We start from the raw sequence: 15,420 nt of genomic DNA, 5'->3' as shown, positions 1-15,420 counted from the left end.
ATTCAGTGTATAGGATTTGCACGTGCTCAGTGAAAGAGGAACTTGTGTTCCCCTTTCATAAAAATAAGGATGTTGGATATTTTTACAAAAATGATGACCACAGCTCTCCAGTTTGGACCTGCCACCCTGCAGGTTGTGCTCAGCCTCACCTATTACAGCTGTGACATCTGGGGGAAGGACAGAGAAAAAGCTAAAGACCTGTAATCTGTCTTGAGCCACTGAGTTGCCGTCCCATGTGCCTTTTTTGATTACTGTTTAAAACTGTTCACGCAGATTAACTCTTTCACAATCGGCAGTGAAAAATAATAATATAATAAAACAGAGGAACTAAAATAAGAGGTTAAAATATCAACAAGTGGCTTTTAGGAAACCACATGGAAACATTGCCGGTATAAATATGATGGCTAGTCCTCATGGATGTTTGCAAAAAACAATGACTTCAGCAGTGCTCATGAATGTCCAAAGTTCGGGTTAAAGAATTCCTCCGGGGGTGTACTTCAGTTTATCGGAATCCTGATTTACAAGCTTTCAGAGGCCACTAATGTCAACTTCAAGAGTGAAATCTAGAACAAGTCACTAGTCAAACAAGTCGATAAAGTGTGCTCAGACCAGACCTTCAGAAGTTTCCTGTAACTCAGATTTGACAGAAGTTCACAAGATACCAGTGATCAGTATTTCACAAATAAATAAGTCAAACAGTCAAATAAGGACATTGAACCTGCAGTTTAGCTTTCTCGCATGCTGGATAAAAACAATGATAATGCATACCGAAAACCCAAGCAGATCACAATCAAATTAAGACAATCTGAATGTCTTCCACCTGAGCTCTACTACATCTGGCTGATCCATCCTGGCTATTAGTTACCATACTTTCACGAGTTTACACTCAATTAGAGTGGATGAGGTTTAATGCGTATTTGGCGTGCTGTCTGGGGGGAGTTTAGCCCGAACCCAGAGTACCCCCCCCCCTCCCCCCCCATGTAAGTGTTTAGGACTAGAAGTGTGGAGAAGGGGCGGTGCAGGGATGCTGCTAAACTATGGAGTGAGGTGAGATTGCTGAATATACACTTCTTATCATTGATTGCTGGGTGCGCTCCACTCATGTTAATTAACTGAACGTGCTCCTCCAGAACTTTAATAAAACATAATTTAAGTCAGTAACAATTCTACAAATGATAACAGTGAAATTGCTATTTATTTTGTTGCTTCATAGTGAACAGGACCATGCCCAGGTGTACTGATATAAAGATGATTCGTTTTAGTGTGTTGTAATTTCAGAGCAACCTTGCGAGCATAATGTATTGTGAAAATAGAAGGTGGCGCAGACAAAATTAAACAAATGACTGTCAAAATCATTTATTAATTAATTTATTATAAATAATCAATACTAATCAATACATTTTTAAGGGTTTCAGTCGTTTGTTTGTTTGTTTGTTCAGTTTTAGACAGATGTGATGGTGTACACATGATGGTGACTTTCTTGTGTTTTTCCTGCAAGAGACAAATTCGTATCAAACTCTTATCTATAGAGGCTTTCCCCTCCGGTTTTACAGACAAGGCTTGCCTAGTCCCAGACTAAGGCCCTGTTCACACTGCAGACAAAAGTGGCCCAAATCTTTGGGGTCAAGTGACCAGTTCAGACTTCTTCAGAGATAGTGTGAAAACTCAAATCTTGCCCAGATCTGATTTTTTTAATCAGATTTAGACCACATACATATGTAGTCCTGATTCTGAATCAGATTCAGATGCGTCCAATGCGTTCAATGCGTAGTGTGAACAACCAAGGCAGATTTAATGAGACTTTAATGATGACATCAATCCACATCGACATTTGACACAATTATGCGCCGGCGAGAATAACACAGTCTCATCCCAAAAAGTCATATAACTGACGTTTTGGGACGTATTTTGACCATACGTCAATATCAGCCTTTTTAGGGCCCCCTTAAACGTCGGTAGATGGCGATCCCGGGCCGTCATACAACTGACGCTTTACCTTTAACGTCAGTTAGGTGACGGGTTAGGTTTAGGGTTAGGTTTAGGTATGGGGTAGAGTTAGGATCCCATAACCTCATCTACCGACGTTTAAGGGGGCCCTAAAAAGGCGAATATTGACGTATGGTCAAAAGACATCCCAAAACGTCAGTTATATGACGTCTTGGGGTGAGACCGGGTTGGCGAGAAAGCACTAGACACAACAGACTCAGACACAGACCACTCCCATCACTCCTGGCTTCGTCCACGCATCCACACATTGAATTTGCAGCCATAAACCCGCAAAAGGCCAAAATAGCCAATTTTGCTTTCTTTCTCTTCATTCTTCTCCTCCTTCCATTACACAGACATTTAGAAATAAAAGCGTAAATGCTTACTTCCTCCATAACCACACGGACATTAGTGCAACAGCATGCTGCGTATGATGTCATTGTTATTGTTCTTTTGCGCATGTGGGTTAGTTTGAAACATGCAAACAGTTCACATTGGAATCGGATATAGGTCACATTTTAAAAGGTAATGTGAACAGCCAAACCAAAAATCGGACCTGAGCAAAAAATCTGAATTGATTTTTTTTTTCATTAAGACTTGCGGTGTGAACGGGGCCTAAAATGCATGTTTGAGCTGTTTTAACTGAAACCAACTTGCACTGGCAAATCTTAACATATGTCAGTGTTTTGTCTCAAGATGCTTTTTTCTTTTTTCTATTCTAAACAAAGTCATGCAAATGTTCATTAAACATTAAACAATGAGAGTATGGAGCACTTACTGGCACTTACTGGCACAGAAATATAAATCGATGCCTATGGTGACGGTGACTAAGTTCAACTGAGGGACACACACCCCGTGCTGCCAGTAAAGTACTGCCTCATCTGTATAAATAAACACCCGAGATGTGTGAGATCCAGAGGCTCTTCCACTGAGGACCTTCAATCTGAGGTAGGATGATTTTTAAGTTCCTGTTCTGGTTTCGACATATTTAGATATATCGAAATCGTCTTTCATTGTGATTTCCTGTATATCTAAATATGTTTAGTGAAAGGTAAAACTTCCGAAATCTCTGTATAAACACTAAGTGGCGTAGACGTGCAACCGATGCGCAGACCGAAGCGCCCGTGCCGTCAGATCAATTTGACAATGGCTGTGTTACACGAGTTAAAAACAATATAAATACTGTTCGTTTTCTCACACAAACCGCTCATTTCGTGTCTTAGGCCATCAATGTGTACTTACATTTCCGAGTCATTAAATCATGTTTAATATGGACTTCTCTGTGCATGCTCTTTGAGGTGAACCGAGGGTGGACCCCCTTAGCCTCCAGTGTATGACTGATAGACGACAACGGTTTGACCGAAAAATATCAAAATTGAAAATACTGGAAACAAAGACACCTACATCTTGGATGCCCTTGAGGTAAGCTAAAACATATCAAAAATTAATTTCAAAGTGAACTATCCCTTTAATGTGGATATAACTGGAAGCAGATTTCTCCAAAAAGTGTACAGTGGCTCTGTGGCGATGTCAAAGCGTTGCTCTACTTTTTGATGATTCTCAAAACTGCTTCACAGAAATGATACACCTTTAAGAACCTTCATAAAAATGTAATTCTGTAATGAAGTTCTATTTTAATATTGTTTAGTAAGCATTAAAATAGCAGAAAATCTTCCTGTTCAGTTTTTTAAAAGCGTAGCCCCTTATCTGTCGTAGCCCCTTAAAGGGATACTCCACTTTTTTTGGAAATAGGCTCATTTTACAACTCCCTCAGAGTTAAACAGTTGAGTTTTACCATTTTTGAATCCATTCAGCCGATTTTCTGATATTTAGAAGAATATCAGTAACCAGACCGTTTCTGGTCTCATTGACTTCCATAGTATTTTTTTTTTTCCTACTATGGAAGTCAATGAGACCAGAAACTGTCTGGTTACATATTCTTCTAAATATCAGAAAATCGGCTGAATGGATTCAAAAACGGTAAAACTCAATAGTTTAACTCTGAGGGAGTTGTAAAATGAGCCTATTTCCAAAAAGGTGGAGTATCCCTTTAACTGTCACCGCCCTGCTACCGGGACGCCTAATCTTACCTCACTATATTTCTATTAAATCCTAATCTAATTATGACAAATTATAAATCGTTGGAAAGGTCTAAGACTCCTAAATAAATATTCTACCCCTGTTTTGTGTTACAAATTATGTAGGAAGAGTAATTGATGAATTTATGACAAGAGTGCACCTCAAAAAAATATTTTGTAAATAAATAATATTTTGTAAAATGTATATTTTATATGAAATAAAATATATACATTACAGTATATTTGATTTACTGTAAATTTAAACTTCCATAATTTTGTCATACTTTCATTTGTTTTCACTTTAGCAATAATCTGCTGAGTGTTTTCTTTAAAACAAGAACAAACTTGGGTATATATTCCAAAGCATTCTTGAATTACAACCATTTAAGTTTGAATATAGTGCATTTTAACCCCCATTCTCAAAAAGGGGGTGACAGCTATTCTGTATAAAAATCTAACATATACTGTCAAATATAGCATCTTGCCTTCATAAATTGCCACAATTGTATTTACAGCTTAAGGGATCTTACACCCGGCGCAAATGACTTTATTCACTGACGCATTTATCATTCCTAATTTGCACTCGCGCAAAGCAGGCTTTTTTCCTCCACAGACGCACGCTGGGCAGGTTGGAGTCGTTGGCGTGGCGTGTGTCGTTGCAACAATTCCTAGTGCTATTTTGCAGTTTCAGAAAACAATTGCTAGCCTAGAAATCTAGACGCACCCTAGCGGCAGCAAAAATTATTTTGCAGCAAAGTGTGGTCTAGCAACTCTCCATAGACGTTTGAGCTGGAAAACCCCAACTCTAGGGCCAATCACATCGTGTATAGAGTCGGAGGGCGGGCTTAACATAATGATGACAGAGTTGCGACGGTCAGAGCAAGCTCGGACATATTCGGTTTGAAGTCGTTCATCCTCGGATGCGGCCGGCGCCACGCGCGCTGTTACAAAAAACCTGTGGCGAAATGATCAACTTGTCATATTTGCCGCGCTCGCTGTCACGTCGAGTATAAAGGCTTTATTACTCCGTGTCAGCGCGCGCTCTGCACGGACTTCTCCCGAATCATCTCCACCACCCCGAAGCACCACTACTCCGGCTCCGTTTCCCTCGTAAGCTGATATTAATATTTAAACATTCTCTATGCTATTATTGGTAACACTTTATTTTGATGGTCCCTTTTGAACATTCTGTTGACTATAAGTAACTTTTCAACTACATGTCAACTAACACTCATTAGAGTATTAGTAGACTGTCAGCTTAATATTTGCCAAATCTTTATTGTGATGCTCCTCCAACAGACAATCTACTGACTATAAGTAACTTTGCAACTACATGCCAACTTATTCTAACCCTAACCCTACCAGTCTACTAATACTCTACTAACACTCTAGTGAGAGTTAGTAGAGATGTAGGTACAACGTTACTTATAGTAAACTGAATGTGTTAAAGGGACCATCCAAATAAAGTGAAACCATATTGGTGAGAGTTAGTAGAGATGTAGGTACAACGTTACTTATAGTAAACTGAATGTGTTAAAGGGACCATCCAAATAAAGTGAAACCATATTGGTGAGAGTTAGTAGAGATGTAGGTACAACGTTACTTATAGTAAACTGAATGTGTTAAAGGGACCATCCAAATAAAGTGAAACCATATTATTTTTTTTAATGACACACTGTCTCTTTCTCTCTCATACACACACAAACACACACACACACACACATACTGTCTCTTTCTCTCACACACATATGTTGGCTAGTTATAAACTCTTTAGACTTTTAATGATTAGTGTTTTATTTTTAAAGTTTGTGGGTCGTGTAAAAAAAAAAAAATCTCTTATTTTGGGGATGGATTCCGGGAAATCTCCCTTATTTTCAATGTTCAGTGTTGACAGCTGGACTGGATACGGTAAAAGTTTAATGTATCAACTTGCTCCGCTGAGTACGTCACTGTCTTTGTTGCTCTGATTGGCTTTAGCGCTATCCAATAGCGTGCAGAGAGAATTTGAAAGACAACCGTTTATCCCGCCCCTCGGATTGAGCCCTGTCAATGAAGAGTTTCCAAACCTAACATCTTGATGTAGGTCTGGCATGCCAGGCTAAACAATTGTGCCAATGACAAGAAAAAACCTGGTCTAAAGTCAGTGGCGCGTTGCGCGTACATTCAGATGCTATTTTAAGCGCGTATATGCTTGGCCATAATACAGAGTGTGAACAACGTGCATATACACTGTAGATGATTCTCTCATCTACACAGATGCATTTTACTTTTTGCAAATGATAGACTGCATTATTATAAGGAAAACATCTAAACATGAGGGAAATCATTGTTGTGTCCATGACGACAGGAAAAATAGGCATAGCCTAAAGCTTACACATTTACCCAAATTATTATATGCATGTTTAACTGAAGCTAATTTGGGTGGGTTTGTCCCATCCCCAATGTCCCTTCTCTTTATTTTACGGCCCTGACGAGAACATCGATCTCCTCGGCTGTGAACCGATGCTGAAGCGTGTCTGGTAAATGCGCCGTTATAATAGAATTGCGCCATGGAACAAGCGCACCTCATTCATCAAGCTCTTAAAGGGAATGTGATATGACGCTCTTATTGGTTTATTTCCGTTACGCCCAAACCACACCTATGAATAATGAAGCTACTTCAGACCAACCCCTTTTAGATTTGCGCCAGGCGCAAGAGGCATTTATCCCGCCGGCAAAATAGCAACAGCGCCGGGATCCGCCCACAAAGTTACTTGCGCTTTGCGTTTTGACACTTGCGTTTCAGATTGCTAAAATAGGGCCTAAATGTTTGATTTACAATGTTTTGTTTTTGATTAAGATTTTGCCATGGGTGCCATGAGACTCTGCTTCCTGCTCTTCTGCCTCTTCTTGGTGAGCGTCTCTTCTGTGAAAAAACTGAGCAATATCAACGACTTGAAAAACATTGACTATGGCAAGTCTGCTCCACGTCATGGACTCCAATTATTGTTCTGGTTTGCTCAAAAAGTCCTGAATGTTGATGGTCAGAAGAACAACTTTCTCATCCTTGAATCAAATTTTGACCCTCATAGAGGCGACTTTGGATTCCATTGGTATTCGAATGAAAACTGCATTCTACCCGCATTGGGCACTTGGCAGAAATACTATACGGTTGGCGATTTAAAATCTCCTGGAGCCAAAGCACTGCCGGCCTATGTGGCAAAAAATTACAGAAACACCAATGTGCCACAAAGAAACATGGACAGGCTCATTGTCTCTATTGAAAAAAACAGGCCACAGAGGATACTCAGAGTGTTTATTACATCACATAACCTTCACAATAATTACCTTAATCCTTCTGACACTTATGAGATCGATCCTGCACTGATCCTGCAGATCGGAAACCCTCATGACTGCACTCTGGATCATTACACAATACCACGTGATATACAAGACAAAACATCTGACAGACTCAATAAGTTTTTGACAAAGACAGGATATACAAAGCCTGTGCTCGACTCTACATAAAAAAACACTTCAGTAAATGGATGGTTTTTTTCCACTCATGGCCATGGGTGGGGTTCTACAAAAGCTCACAAGATAAAAATGATGGCTATTACACATTTCAGTATACCAATAGATTTGCAAAGACCAAAAACTATATCACACAGAATTATTACATTTACCAGTATGATTCCAGTTTGGTTATTGCTCCTGGGGTTCAAATCCGTATTCTGCAGGATGAAACATATAACAAGGTTTTAGCACAAACTCCACCCTGGGAGGGTGTTGAAAAAGTGACAATATCAGATTGTGGTAAACAGAGTCTTCAGCCTGCATATTCATCAAATGGTCCAGAATTCTTTTATGGGCCAAAGCTTGACGAGGCTGGTCTGCAGCTCTTCACTGAAAATGGTAAAGCTTGTGCTTGGTTTTACGTCAAGAAGACCTTCACAGACTGGAAAGAAACTTTCTATTACTCATGGGTGGGGTTTTACACTAGTTCAAAAAATAAGAATGATTACTATTACACTTATCAATATGTTGTGAAATTTGAAAAGACTGAGGATGATTATTTGAACTATGATATTTATCAGTACAAATCCAAATTGGACATTGCGCCTGGAGTACAGATCCGTTTCATGATAGACAAAAGTGCTGATATAGCATTAGTGCAAACTGACCCCTGGAAGAGTGGTTAAGGAATCAGGTTATGGAAAAGTATATGAAAATTACACATTAACAGTAAAAAAAAAATAATTTTAACTTTGTCTTTAGTGAGACTGTAATTGCTGTACTACATATCCTGATAATAATTAACACATTGTTCTGACATAACGCACTGTTAATCATAGATCTCTCTTATCTTAATTTGTTGTTAACACATCTTGAAAAAATAGTTTTATGCAGTTGTTTTTACAGCTTCTATTAAAATGCATCTTATGAAAATGATTGAGTCTGTGTCCTTTTTTTTATATTTAACTGGACAGAACAAGCAAACCTAAAGTGAAAAACCAAATGCTATTTTGTCAGCAGTGGTTTGACAAAATAAAGTTCAATTTTATATACTTATTCATTGTGAATTCTGTCTTTCAAAATTTTGAGAAATGTTGTCAAATGCGTATAACGCATATAACGTCACCTGGTGAAGGGTGCAAATTGCAATGAAACCGACCGGCCTAATTTCCTCATTATCTTCAGGGGACTCTGAACTTAGGATGTTCCCATGACAACGCAGCACGTCCATCAGCTGATTAGCTGTTATTACGACAGCAATTTCTACTGTTAACATAACTGTTGGAAATAAATACATTTAAAATAAAACGTATATATATATATATATATATATATATATATATATATATATATATATATATGGTTACATACTGTATGTGTGTGTGTATTTCTCTGCTCTTAACTTTAAAACTTGCCGTCTGGTCTTTTGGACCATGCATTACCTGACACATTTCTTACCTTATTTAAACAACGTGACAAAAATATGTGAAATATCATGAACAAAAAAACAAACAAAACAACAACAACAACTGCAATTGCTCTGTTTGTAAGTGAACTCGAACTCTTCTGCATCTAGCTTTAAACCATAAATGATAAAATGACTTCCTTGAAGTGACCTTTCCATTACCCTTCGCCAATGGCCTTTTTTGCGCCATCAAACGTCCAATGGTGCAAAAAAGGACGTTTGGAATTTGTTCATTATTATTTAACAAATTGGTTGGCCGAAACAATTACTTGATTTATTAATTTATATTCATTAATGTCATTACCCTATCCTGCTGGTCTAAATATTGTAAGAAATATTGCATGCACATTTGGTTTAAGAAGAGCATTTGAAAAGTAGAATGATCTTGACAGATGTTCAAGAATGGGAAAGAATAGTCTTACATCAAAACCTGTCCTGAGAGGTTATGAGTTGCATACAATGATTAATCTAGACTTAAGTCATCTAATTTTTTTTCTTTAAGAAAGGTCATAACTTGATAACTTTAACTTCATAACTTTTTCTTTAAGTCAGTTAGGCCTGTCTGATTTGAATCTGAAAAGACAGATTAAAGACTTGACTAACTGCTAGCTGAGGAGAACGAGCTCCCAAACTCAGGACATTAACTATAGCCTACTCATTAATTGTTCCTTATCATAGCCTGTCAAATGGCAAAAGTACGACGAACTCTTTTTAATTTGCAATAAATTATTTTATTAATAACAAATTAACAATGCTTATCGGGACACAAACAGTGTACAATTTATTAATTTGTATAATCTGATTTATTAATGGGGAGTTTTTAAACACTCTTCTAGAGCGCCATTTGCACTAATGTTGGGCTGTTATCAAAAACTTTGTCTTTTAGGAAACAGATGTGGTGCAATGGCCAAAATGGACTGCTGATATTAATATTTTGGTTCCCACCATCTTTTTCACAGCATATAATGTTATTTTTGTCCTTTTTTAAAGAGTTTAAAAAACGCTTTTGGTTGGAACATCTTACAAATTTTATCTATTTAATTATTAATTATTAATAGTTCAAACTAAACATAACCTGCAGAGTGAAGGACCTCTTTGACTATGAACCTGCTGAATGGACATATCCCTTGCATATCATGGTGCAGAGTGTTTTTTTGACATGCTCATCCATGTAAGTTCCTCTTTCATAAAACAAGGATGTAGGATATTTTATATTATATTTTATATATATATATATATATATATATATATATATATATATATATATATATATTCTGCTGACAAGAGTTCTCCAAGAAATATAAGATTCACTGTTTTCAACGAAAAAAAAAAAAAAAAAAAAAAAAAAAAAAAAAAAACAAAACAAAAAAAACAGAGGAAATGAAAGGTTATGACTGTTTGCAAACATGATGACTTTGGCAGTTCTCAATGCCCCAAGTTCAGGTAAAAGAGCAGGGCCGTGCAGAGACCTCTGGAGGGGCAGGTGCTCAAAGTATAAAATGGGGCACATGGAAACAAGGCTTTATAGGGCTGTGCTCAAAATATCAATACAGTAATATATCAATACAGATGATTCTGCATCGATACAGCAGCAAATGCATTGATGCAGTTTTGAAAAAGAAACAGAACAGAAAAGACAATTTTAAAGTTTAAAATTTAAAAAAATAATTTATATATTTATATATAACTCTGGGATTAGAAACTGAAGCATCTTAAGTTGCCCCAACCTGATGGCTTTTTCTTCTCTGTTATACAGAATAATAAAGAACAGCTGTTATAGTGAACTGTATAGGACAAAATCAACCTGGCCCAAGTTTCGTGCAGTACAGTATAGTTTTATTTAATGGCATATCAGCATCTGTGGCTATTTTCATGGCAAAACGTGATTTACAAAAATACAAGAGTTACATTTTATACAATGAAAATAAAAACAAAGCAAACAGAAACAGCAATTAATACTTTACAAGATTTGTAACATTAATGTGATGCCTGTTCTGGTAAATTCTTACTTTAAGTCCTTAAGTGAGTTTGCTGCCTTTGCTGTTGATGTTGTTACTGCTGCTGCTGATACTGCTGGAGTTGATCTGAGACTGTAGACATTAAAATAAACAGAAATATAGGTCATTAGCTGATTAAACCATTTTTATGTGACCATGACAAGATGTAAAGATTGCTGACAGTGTTTGGAACGGGCTCACTAGTCCACTGACCTGCTAAAGCTACAGATTCTACCCAGGCTGCTATAGTATAATAATACAATAATAGTATATAATAGTAACGTTACTAGGGCAGATGTTCACAGAGCCTTCTGCACACAAATCATAAGATACTAACTGGTAAGCCTATGTGATAACTTACCAGAGTTGTGATAATATTTTTTATGTGAAAATATTTTTTTAAATAAATACTGTAATAATATTAATAGTTTAAAGTACAAATAATAGTTTTTAGTCAAATAACACCCCTCCACGCCCGTGAAAGTTTTCTCCCTAAAACAGAAATTAAAAAATGCGCGTGCAGCGTGAGGAATCAGGTGAAAGGTCATCATGTGGGTCATTTTATTTACAGCTAAATTATTATTCATTCATTTTACTACTAGTTAGATGGGGCAGGCATCCACAAAAGTGCCTTTAAATACAAAAAAAAAAGGAGAGGAAATTTTGTCTTGACAAAAGGGCACTTTGGGCACCAAGGGGCAAAAGGGCAGGTGCTCGAGCACCCAACGCCCCCCCCCTCCCCCCCCCCCTCTGCACGTGCCTGTAAAAGAGTTAATTATCAGTCAGTCCCAACTTAGATAGCGTTGAGATAACCTAAGCCTGAGACCAAAAAACCAGCACAAGCCTGTAAAGCTCTGAACTGAAGTTTGTGTTCAGCTTTACATTAAGACCAGACATTCAGTAATTGGAACAGGCTTTCTAAGGTATTTACAATTCACAAGATGTCAACAGTAAGCTATTTCAAATCTATAAGTCAGATTTACTAACAGCTTGTGCAAGTTCAAACCCACTTTTGGCATTAAAAAACGATTTCAGGATTTACTGGCGCTCAGTGAGAAAAAACTGGCGATGCAACTGTGTGGACACCTTATTGCATGCATTATTTTTGTGGCTGGCCTTATTGCAAATACAGGGGTTGGACAATGAAACTGAAACACTGGCCAATGTTGGAGGTTTCACATCTATATGCCTGGCGGCCAATCTTCAGAGTGAAGCACGGGTGGATCAGTGATGGTTTGAGCTCCAATATCATGACAATCCTGATTGTATTTGATGGACACGACACTGCCGAGGACTACCAAACCCTTCTGGAGGATCATGAGCACCTGATGCTCAAACTGTGTATCAGCATGATCATGCACCAACACACACAGCAAGACTTGTGACAGAAGGGTTTGATGAAGATGAAAGTGACGTTGAACATGCACAGTCACCAGATCTAAATATTATTGAGGTGTTTTGGAGGAGCGAGTCCACCAGCATCATATAGTGACCTGGACACTGTTCTGGAAGAGGAACGGCTCATAATCCCTCTGGTCACTGTGAAGGACTTCTATCTGTCAATTGGTGCTGTATTTGGATGCAAAATGAGGCCCTTACCATTCTAACAAATTATTGTGTTGTAAGACCAGGTGTTTCAGTTTCATTGTCCAACCCCTGTACATTTGAAGGAGTTTCCCTTTTAGAAGCAAATAAATGGGAGTAGAGTTACATGAATCATGCAATGTACTCGCCAATTTACCGAACATAACGTTTGCCAAGCCATGTTATTTTTAATTTGTGCTGCTCTTGGTAGATTGCATTGGTCATTATGGAAATTTGCATTATGGAAATTAGCCTAACTCAAGCACATCACAATCAAATTATGATAATATGTTGAATCTTGGTTCTAATTACATTTGACTGGGGGGAAGTCTTGGCCAAATGTTTAGAGAGTCAGATTGGTCACCCATGAAAATGACTACCACAGCTCTGTGCATGTGTGTGTCCATTTGCAGTGTGTGTTTGTGTGTTCTGCTCCAAATGTGTGTGCACTTAGATGGGTTAAATGCTGAGGACAAATTTCGAGTATATATGCGCTATGCTTGGCCTCCACATGTCCCTTTCACATTTTACATAATCATTTAATGGACCAGAGCTAAAAAAATAATTCTAACCAGAATACAGAGGCTTGATGCAAGTATGCAGATTTAAACTTTAGACAGTAAAGTTCATGCTTATTTGTTTTTTAAAAAAAATTTACTATTTGCTATACTTTTCATTGTGATAATAGAAAATGTTAATGGCAACTGCATACTGTGATTTCAGAGTGAACATGATCAGGAAAAGACTGTTATAGCAGCATTTTACTGTAGAATCTCAATGATTGTCTGTTTGCATTACAACTGTAAAAGAACAATAATACCCAAGTTTCGATTCAATACCAAATTACCACCCCCTTGTTGAAGCCTCTACTTGATTGGCTAACCCCACACCTAAACTTTAACATAACCATGCTGGGGAATCAGACATAATCTGGCAGTCATTTTTCGGCACCACACCGGCCCTGTGCCCACTGTGGCCTAAATAAATATTATGGTTGTGAGGCAATTCTGTTGTAATCTCATGACAACAGAATTACAAAACTCTCCCCTATTTAATGTAAAAGGAGGATGCATTGGATTAATTACTGCTAAGGTTAAATACTTTATTGTCATTATACTGCTGTGCAAAACAACAACAATTTGTTCGTATAAAAAAGATACATAAGATAAAAAAATTAGTACAGTAAAAATAGGGATGCAAGATATTTCTGCCACTATATCGGTATCGGCTGATATGATCATTTTTAATGTTATCATTTTCGAACAGATACTGTAAGAAAATTTGGCATATAAAGCCTTTAGCTGAGACACTTCAGATGCCCACTGTTCGCCTTGATGGTTTTGAATTGCTTGAAATATGATTAAAATCACTTCAAAAAAAGGAAAATAGAGTTTAGTGCAGCATGTGCAGCACAAGTCTGTTATAGAGAACATTATAATTGTGTGTGCTTGGGACATGGCTTTTAATAATGAGACTTTTGTTTTTGCAATCAGGGTCTCAAAATGAATATAAAAAGTTATTTTTCCTGAAATTTAGATTTATTGGCCAATATATTGTTATCAGCTTTCAAATCTAAAGAATAATCTGTATCGGCCCAATTTTCATATCAGTGCATCCATACTAAAAAGCAATAGTGAAAAAGAACAGTTCTGCCCTTCTTCAAATCCATTTGGAGGTTCTGCTCTGACATATAAATAAATAAATGTACTCAACTGATGGTAACTGTGTGCCAATGATATTTTGTGTTATTTTGGTAACTTGCTCAGCCCTCTGTTCCTCTCTTGTAGGCTACAACTACCATACAAGGATGTGATGCAATATGTCAGTACACTCTCCACTGCATATTAATCTTACTTTCTTTAAACTTCTCAGAAAATAAAGACATTGTTGTGCTTTTCTAATCAATTATAAACAGGGAACTCTCTCCACAGTCACTCCATTTATGAGCACAGGACTCTTTCTTTGCCTTCCTAAAATCCACTACTATCTCTTTTTTCTTCTTGGTATTAAGAATGAGATTGTTGTTGGAGCACCAGGCTGTCAGATTTTGTAGTTTGTCATGATAAAGCCAATTTCATCTACAAATTTTACAATGCTGTTTGTTACATGACCAGGTAGACCTCATGAGTGAAGCGTACACTCAACACACACCACTGTGGAAAACCATGCACTGTAAAAAAATATTTTTTTTCATGATTTGTAATCACAACATTTTTTTCTTTTGTCAAATCAACTTAGATAATTTATGTATAGGCTAGTTCAGATAACATAATATTTTGAGTTTCTGATGATTAAATCAATCTCCTTCATTGTATTAACTCAATTTTTCCATTTCAATGAACTTAAAATTTTAAGGCAACCATGTTACTTATTTTTTTAAGTTACAACAATATTTTTTTACAGTGTGCATGCAGGGTAAGACCTGAAGACGTGTACTTTTCTAGTCTGACATTCTGGGAATGGTTGGTTAAAATGTCCAAAGTAATTAAGCTGGACATTGATGCTTTTGCAAGCACTAAACTAATTTTCAATGATTAATTTTGGGGTGCTGGCAAGTGGACACATGCTGCCACCTACTGTCTACTTTGTGTCCTCCCAAACATTCACTGTAACTCCACTTAAACCTTTTGTTTGTGTTTGTTTTTTTCCACTTTTGCCAAAAAGGTTAAACACATTTATATCTTGGCCAGGTGTACTGCCATAAAGATATTTTGAGTGTTGAAATCCCAGAGAAACCTTGTGAAAATACTAAACTAAGTCAACCTTATTAGAAATGTTGCAGTTGAAACATTAGCAGACAAAACAAAACGACAAA

The 15,420-nt window shown here is 37.2% G+C and overlaps 1 protein-coding gene across 1 annotated transcript; it reads left to right on the top strand.

Annotated features, from left to right (window-relative positions):
• Window positions 1-2,940: 2,940 nt before the first annotated feature.
• On the top strand, window positions 2,941-8,615 carry LOC148981416 (uncharacterized). The gene is given in 3 exon segments (XM_089131078.1): window positions 2,941-3,408; window positions 6,904-7,548; window positions 7,551-8,615. Coding segments are annotated over 2 exon segments (1,332 nt in total). The 5' UTR covers window positions 2,941-3,408; window positions 6,904-6,911; the 3' UTR covers window positions 8,246-8,615.
• Window positions 8,616-15,420: the final 6,805 nt, after the last annotated feature.

The sequence above is a fragment of the Pimephales promelas genome, chromosome 5 (assembly GCF_988280905.1).
Source record: "Pimephales promelas chromosome 5, fPimPro1.hap1.1, whole genome shotgun sequence".
NCBI lineage: Eukaryota > Metazoa > Chordata > Actinopteri > Cypriniformes > Leuciscidae > Pimephales > Pimephales promelas.
The sequence above is the reverse complement of the archived record's forward strand: the minus strand, read 5'-3'. Positions and strand labels throughout refer to the sequence as shown.